General features: G+C 40.9%; 1 protein-coding gene across 3 annotated transcripts in view; it reads right to left on the bottom strand.

Annotated features, from left to right (window-relative positions):
- Positions 1 to 2,831: 2,831 nt before the first annotated feature.
- LOC124155858 (inter-alpha-trypsin inhibitor heavy chain H4-like) overlaps positions 2,832 to 8,536 on the bottom strand; it is a 43,165-nt gene continuing 37,460 nt past the window's right edge. For all 3 annotated transcript variants that reach the window (XM_046530011.1, XM_046530010.1, XM_046530012.1), the window contains 4 exons: positions 6,960 to 7,244; positions 6,089 to 6,210; positions 3,752 to 3,885; positions 2,832 to 3,051 (listed from right to left, as the gene is read on the bottom strand). In XM_046530011.1, coding sequence (XP_046385967.1) covers positions 2,985 to 3,051; positions 3,752 to 3,885; positions 6,089 to 6,210; positions 6,960 to 7,244 — 608 coding nt within the window. In that variant the 3' untranslated portion in view covers positions 2,832 to 2,984. The remainder of the gene's footprint in view (positions 3,052 to 3,751; positions 3,886 to 6,088; positions 6,211 to 6,959; positions 7,245 to 8,536) is intronic.

Here is an 8,536-nt window from a genome sequence, read left to right as displayed (position 1 = left end):
GATAGAAACATAAATGCAAGACGATGACACACTGTGGCGTGGAGATGGAATGAAGGCCGAAAACACATGGAAAAAAGTTCACCTGAACCGGGAATCGAACCACGGACCTTCTGCTTTCCGGGCAGATGCTCAGACCACCGAGCTATCCAGGCTAATTTAATCTCCAGTGTTTTCGGCGGGGGTTTATACACCAAATCCCCCGAGGTCTAGCCCTATCATTTGGCCAAGAGATGGCTCTGGGCGTAGGTCCCGCCACGAACGAAGAATTCAACGCGGACAGAAGAAGAAATGGAATTAAAGATGGTCACAATCACACACACAGCAGGATAGATATAGAACATGCGTTTCGGGGAACGCTGATCCCAAGAAGAGGAAACGAACCATATAGGTCATATACATTTCAAATTCACATTCACACAGGTCGCCACAGGCGAATATACAATCATAATAACACATAATAGAAATTGAAAGAAAGAGATAGAAACATAAATGCAAGACGATGACACACTGTGGCGTGGAGATGGAATGAAGGCCGAAAACACATGGAAAAAAGTTCACCTGAACCGGGAATCGAACCACGGACCTTCTGCTTTCCGGGCAGATGCTCAGACCACCGAGCTATCCAGGCTAATCTAATCTCCAGTGTTTTCGGCGGGGGTTTATACACCAAATCCCCCGAGGTCTAGCCCTATCATTTGGCCAAGAGATGGCTCTGGGCGTAGGTCCCGCCACGAACGAAGAATTCAACGCGGACAGAAGAAGAAATGGAATTAAAGATGGTCACAATCACACACACAGCAGGATAGATATAGAACATGCGTTTCGGGGAACGCTGATCCCAAGAAGAGGAAACGAACCATATAGGTCATATACATTTCAAATTGAATTTGAAATGTATATGACCTATATGGTTCGTTTCCTCTTCTTGGGATCAGCGTTCCCCGAAACGCATGTTCTATATCTATCCTGCTGTGTGTGTGATTGTGACCATCTTTAATTCCATTTCTTCTTCTGTCCGCGTTGAATTCTTCGTTCGTGGCGGGACCTACGCCCAGAGCCATCTCTTGGCCAAATGATAGGGCTAGACCTCGGGGGATTTGGTGTATAAACCCCCGCCGAAAACACTGGAGATTAAATTAGCCTGGATAGCTCGGTGGTCTGAGCATCTGCCCGGAAAGCAGAAGGTCCGTGGTTCGATTCCCGGTTCAGGTGAACTTTTTTCCATGTGTTTTCGGCCTTCATTCCATCTCCACGCCACAGTGTGTCATCGTCTTGCATTTATGTTTCTATCTCTTTCTTTCAATTTCTATTATGTGTTATTATGATTGTATATTCGCCTGTGGCGACCTGTGTGAATGTGAATTTGAAATGTATATGACCTATATGGTTCGTTTCCTCTTCTTGGGATCAGCGTTCCCCGAAACGCATGTTCTATATCTATCCTGCTGTGTGTGTGATTGTGACCATCTTTAATTCCATTTCTTCTTCTGTCCGCGTTGAATTCTTCGTTCGTGGCGGGACCTACGCCCAGAGCCATCTCTTGGCCAAATGATAGGGCTAGACCTCGGGGGATTTGGTGTATAAACCCCCGCCGAAAACACTGGAGATTAGATTAGCCTGGATAGCTCGGTGGTCTGAGCATCTGCCCGGAAAGCAGAAGGTCCGTGGTTCGATTCCCGGTTCAGGTGAACTTTTTTCCATGTGTTTTCGGCCTTCATTCCATCTCCACGCCACAGTGTGTCATCGTCTTGCATTTATGTTTCTATCTCTTTCTTTCAATTTCTATTATGTGTTATTATGATTGTATATTCGCCTGTGGCGACCTGTGTGAATGTGAATTTGAAATGTATATGACCTATATGGTTCGTTTCCTCTTCTTGGGATCAGCGTTCCCCGAAACGCATGTTCTATATCTATCCTGCTGTGTGTGTGATTGTGACCATCTTTAATTCCATTTCTTCTTCTGTCCGCGTTGAATTCTTCGTTCGTGGCGGGACCTACGCCCAGAGCCATCTCTTGGCCAAATGATAGGGCTAGACCTCGGGGGATTTGGTGTATAAACCCCCGCCGAAAACACTGGAGATTAGATTAGCCTGGATAGCTCGGTGGTCTGAGCATCTGCCCGGAAAGCAGAAGGTCCGTGGTTCGATTCCCGGTTCAGGTGAACTTTTTTCCATGTGTTTTCGGCCTTCATTCCATCTCCACGCCACAGTGTGTCATCGTCTTGCATTTATGTTTCTATCTCTTTCTTTCAATTTCTATTATGTGTTATTATGATTGTATATTCGCCTGTGGCGACCTGTGTGAATGTGAATTTGAAATGTATATATATATATATATATATATATATATATATGCCATGATAGGTCACAAAAAACACAGACACAAATAAAAGAGGACTCACACGTTAGTTTCTTTCAAAAGAGAGTCTCTTCTTGCCTCCCTCCCGACGAAGACCCTAAGAGGTCGAAAATTTGAAAGAAACTAACGTGTGAGTCCTCTTTTATTTGTGTCTGTGTTTTTTGTGGCCTATCATGGCATTTATTTATATTCATATCACCTGTGGTGTCTTTCATAAGTAACATATATATATATATATATATATACACATAGTGGTAAAAAAAGGATGTTATGTTACCTAATATAAACGTTATTGTCATGGATAACTGACGAGGTTTCACACATCATTTTGGGACTAAAAGCCATAGATTTTGAAACCTCACTCATTAACTGCAGTTTTTGTGCTCAAAACCCATTCTTTCCACGGGTATGGCATTCAAAAATATCTCATCTCTGGTAGTAGTTGGGATTGAGAAAAGAACAACTCCATAGAAGTTTTGAAAATAGTATCTTATTATTAGTTTTAAATAAGTAAACAACCGTGCATTAGTTTCACTTCTTGTGGAACTGGACTAAAATTATCTATATTAGAGACATATTTTAAAATTTAGTTGTTCCGTGTGGCCCCTAAAAGTCTTATTTTTTTAACCATGGTGCATTCTGTTCCTGTACAAATAATCTGGACAGCATACTCCAACATAACTCGGTGAACTGTAATGAAAAGTAAATAATTTAATTATTTTGCATTATTTCAGCCCGCTTAGACTAAGCATGTGAATTTATTTTAATGGTATAAAACATTTCTATTATCCTAATATATCAATTTCAGACTTCTGGGTCCAAAACTAACAACTGAGTATAATTTTTGGGGTAAAATAGTTGCCCGTTGCATGTATGGATATAAAATTTGCTCGTTGCGATGTTTTGAACAGATTTTCCACAGCAAATTACCAGACTTTAAATTTAATCCATTATTTTTATAACATCTGAAAATTTCAGTATTTTTAGACATTATAAAAATTATGATTCATAATATGTAGTTGGACCTTTAAACTGGATTGGAAATAATTCAAAATAAGCATTTTAAGTGAATCAAGTCAAACACTGCCTATCAACCTGAATGGGACTAAGTGAGTTTGAATATCTGATGAAAATAATTCTATCCTCTCTTTTACATTTATGCTTATTTCATTGTAATCAATCTCCATCATTTAATAATAAAGTTAATAAATATCCATATTTTTTTATGGCACTGATCTTTTTAAGTTTCGAGTGCCTTTTACTTTTTTTTTATTAAAATATATTACCCAATGAAATTCGGTGTGTAAATGAAGACCTTTCTGCATTGAAAGTGATCATTTTGCACACTCATTATAATTACAATTGCATTTACATGAATCAATGTCCTTACCCTTCAATGTGGCAGAAAAACTTTAGAAAGTGGTTGTAGTCAGCTGCAAAATCTTTCAACAGGCAGTAATTCAGATGCCTACAATGCCCAGGTACTCCAGCCGGTGTCTTGCACTTTGCAAATTGTTTGTCCTCCTGCAACATTAAGTTTTGAATATTTTTAGCTCATCTTGAAACAAACTCTGCAAAGAAATCCTAATTAGCCCTTGGGACTGATTTATCATAGCTTAACCTGCATCTATTTATGATTTTTGGAATATTATTTTGATAGCTGGAATTTAGGCGAAATATCATACAAAAACATTAGATGGGCATAAATGAAGAAATGAGAAAGCAGCAGCACAACATAGAGACTTCAGAGAAAACTTTGTGGTCATATTTATTAATACCTAGCCATTTTATCCAATGCCCACATTCATTGGAAAAGCATCTTGCGTAAATACAAGCATGAGGAAAATATTTCTGAGTTAAACTTATATTCTGATAACATTGGTTTTCAAGCCAAGTAACTCAGTTCAGTTATGTGCATTGCGTTACGTCGTCAAATCTTGGCAATTCATAATGTTAGCCCTGACACGGGGAACTCCTTTCGTCTGTCACTGACTGGATGAGGGAAAAACTCCACAAAACAATAATAATGACTACAATGAGAAATTATATGCCATGTTCATTTAACTAGCATTTGAAGGTATAAATATTCAATGTAAGAAGTATTACAACAGTTAACAAATAATAATCTCAAAAACGAACCTTGACCAATACAAAAAACTAAGCACAGAAGGTGAGTGTGTCAGCACCAAAAACCTCAGTTGAGAATTTTGGTCAGAGGTTGAGAGGTGTAACTACGCCAAATGCCGATATCAGAGAGAGAGAGAGAACAGAACGAGGTGGAGTGCAGGGCCGGCATGGTGTACTTCTCACTCCAAACTGCTGATTATGCCACAGCAGCAACTTCCCCTGGATTTCCAGATGCAGGTATTCTTCTGCCGCACTTGCTATTTAAGTCTGGATATCCTGGTAGGGCAGGTTCGGATGGCTGGTTTGGATGGCTGGTTCAAACGGCAGGTTCAGAGAGCAGAGTTTGGAGACAGAGCACCGAGACTAAGAGTCTCTGAGCCTTTGAGTCAAAGGCCCAGAGCACAACAATCCTCTGCACGAAAAACCTCCCGCTAAGGACTTTTCATAATAAGTTCTGCGGATAAGTTTGGAGGATTTCGGAGGATTTTCTGGGGGGGGTGGGCATTCCATAAATTAAGGAGGGGAGGGGGAAAAAATGCCACACTTGCACTAGTCAATGTGCAAATGCATGAATGCAAAAATGGATGTGAGCTGTGTTACCACCCAACTTCATGAATGCATGAACGGAGATGAGAACCTGTTTCTAATTTGGTTCATGCTTTTGTATCATTTGTTTGTGGTACACATTCCATTCCGGTCCAACAAATTCATTCATGCACTTACATTAAGGAGACTTCATTGAGGAGACCCAAGTCCGTCCCGCAGAAGCATGATTTTTGTTGCCACTTGGGGTGCATTGTAATCTGCAGTTTTCAAAAATGTCTGCCGCACGGTGATGAGTGTAGAGCAATCCATTTATTCACTATATTTCCAATTGAGTATTTGCTCTTGTGATGAATAGCATGGAATAGTTATGAATTTGATATTTTATATCATCTGGAACAGTGGCGTATCTATTAATGCGCTTTGGGGAGGAGAAAGGAGGGGGGGGGGAATTTTTGAAAACTGGCATGCCTGGAAATACATCTAAATTATTTTGGCACTTAAAATTTAACTATAAGCAGATACAGCTATTATATGTCAAAACTAGACAATAGTTTTGAATATTTTTTTTATTTCTATGAGGCTTTGGGGGGAGATCTACCCCCCTCAACCCCTCCCCTCCATAGTTACGCTACTGATCTGGAATATAAAATTACAGTGAAAAGAGTCGATGATATTTTATTTCTCTCTGACATTGGGATTTCTCAGGGTGGGACTGATGACTTTCCTAAACCCATTTATATGCATGCTAAGAGATAAACACATTTAGTGGCCAACTGGAGAATCCTGTAATGCAATATTCATGTCTTGCACATAGATTTTTATATGTTAATGTATGGAGGAATTAAGCCTTTGCTTTCTAAAACACAGAGCGGGGCTTTAAACCTGCCCTAATTCCTTTCAGACTACAGTGCATGTTTAATTATCAATAATTTGGGCCAAAACTTGCACCATGGGTAATGGCTGATTTAGGAGTTGAGCAGAAAAGATGTTCACCCATAAAACTCTCTCTTGAGTATATATATATATGTGTAAATGCAAGTAGGTAATGGCTTACCTGTCCCAGTCCAAGTTTGAAAGAGGATTGGGCGCCACGATATCCTTTTGGCAAAATTAAAGTCGCCCCCCTCTTCACATCCTTCATCCACGTCAGTTCCGCCAAGCTCTTCACCATTGGGTCTGTTGAAAAATGGCAATAAGAATTCTATTAGCCATCATTGAAATTGTAAATAAAATTATAGCATGATGCTAATTGGCTTGGTTGATGTATTTTGATCACAGTGGGTAAAATATTTTATACCTTGAGGGGGGGGGGGGAGATATGTTTTAATTGTAACCTTTAGCTCAAGCGAATTTCAGTCTGTGCTGAGGGAGTCGTGAGTGCCAGGAGTCTGACTTCGCCTCACACGATTCCAGTGCACAGTGTGCGCTAAGAGAGCCGTGTGTGCATGGAGTCCGACCCCCACCGCTCACAGCTCCAGCACACAGGACGGAGCACGGAGCGAGTCATGTACAATAGGAGTCGTGACTCACCAAGTAAGACTCTCTCGCCTCACAGCTCAATCTGCCGAGTAGCACATTTGAACTGACTCACTTGCTCAGCGCCCATCAATATTCCGATGCGTGTGAATCGGCAATAAAATATCAATACAGGCAAACTGCATACCCTACAAGCATCCCCATGCCGGCCTCGGTGGTGCCAGGGTAAAGTCCCCGACTGCCTACCTAGAGGTCGCGGGTTCAAATCCCACCTGGGTGGTTTGACCACCATCCAGGGCATGGATGTATGTGATTGTCAAACAAGTTAATTGTAAGAGAGGACTATCTAGTCCTAAATTCACTTGTGAAATAAAGACGACATTATTATTATTATTATTATTGAGGCAAATTTGTGGCTATTTACCGGATCCCCTGTGACACTAACTCACATTTGTCTCGAGGGTGATCTCCATCCGGTAGCCCGTCTAGACAGGACACTCTGCTGATGTCTATCTGGCAGAGGGAGGATGGTTTGGGGACCTCAGGGAGTGCCAGCCAGTACATGCCCTGCTGCATGTCGCTGCACTGCCCATCACGGTCGTAGTCGTGGTAGCGTATCCGACCAAGGCCATGGCCTGCAGCTGCCGCCACCCTGCCCCCTGACCCTTTGTGCTGCGGTCTCGTCCTCCTGGGGTGTGCCCGCTTTGACCGCCTTCGACCGTGGTGGTCCTCTCCTGTAAAGAGAAGAGCAAATAATTATAACATCATTAGGTTCCCAGGGGCTGGTGTCTGTTGAAAGGATAAGATTATTTTTGCTTTGCCAATGTTTTGGCATATTTAAGCTTTCTCCTCAGGGCCAGGAACGCCGACTTACAAAAAATATTGGGGGGGCCCAAACCGGGGATCTTTTCCCGGGAAATTTTATAAGTAGTGAATTGTAAGTCTTTTATACATTTTATAAGAGTCATATGATCAAAGTTAGAACCCTGATAACTCTAATCTCGATATCTGGACACTCCAGGGAAAATCGACAAGCCTGACACTTTTTTCCTCACACCCATAACGAATTATTGGGGGGGCTCGGGCCCCCTCAAGCCCCATGGAGTCGGCGCCACTGCTCAGGGCTATAGTTATAACAGTTGTGAATTATTTTCTGTATTATAATAATTATAAGACTATTTTTACAAAGCAAAAATAATCTTATCATTTCAATGGAGACCAACCCCTTGATACCCAAATAATTGATAGAATAGGCATGTGCGACAACCAAAATACCAGGAATAATTATTAAAATACATAATTCTCTGTTGGCAGAACCGTTGATCAGAAACATTGGTGCCGACTCCCTGAGCCCCCTCAAAAATTCTATGAGTGGGGAGGTAAAGATGTGTTAGGCTTCAATTTTCCCAGGAATGTCAAGTTGTCAAGATCTGAATTTTCAAGGTTCTGATATTGAACTTGACTCTTCTGAAATGCTTAAAAAAATTAAAACTCACTATTTATAAAATTTTCTGCAAGACTCCCAATAAGGGCCCCTCCAATATTTTATTATTTTATTATTAAGTCGGCACCCCTGGTCACATGAGATGCAGGAAAGGCATTTTACAAAAATTGCATTAATTTAGAGGTTACATTTGGACAGAAAACGTTAAAAAAACCGATACATGCGAGGCATTGGTCTCAAAAGAAATTTTTGTGGTGATGGTGAGATTTGGACTCTTCCTGGCTTAGTGCATGAAATTAATCCACGGAGTGGAATGGTTTGATTAAGAGAAATGCTTTGAGAATACATGAGAAAAAAATTGTATGATGAAACTTTTAGGCATGGTTGGAGCATGTTAAAAAAATTGCCAAACTGGTGGTATGGTTTCTCTATGCACATTAGGCATGATAGGGGATGAAAGAGGTGGCAGAGATGTAAAGGAAAACTGCAAATCCCCGTGTTAAACTGTCTCAAAAATTTTCATTGAGAGATTAAAATTGAACGGAGAATTTTCGCCAATATGCTGTGATTATAATGAGAAAG

Source organism: Ischnura elegans, chromosome 3 (genome assembly GCF_921293095.1).
Source record: "Ischnura elegans chromosome 3, ioIscEleg1.1, whole genome shotgun sequence".
In the NCBI taxonomy this organism is placed as follows: Eukaryota; Metazoa; Arthropoda; class Insecta; order Odonata; family Coenagrionidae; genus Ischnura; species Ischnura elegans.
Note: the sequence above shows the minus strand (reverse complement) of the source record. Positions and strands in the feature narration are given on the sequence as shown.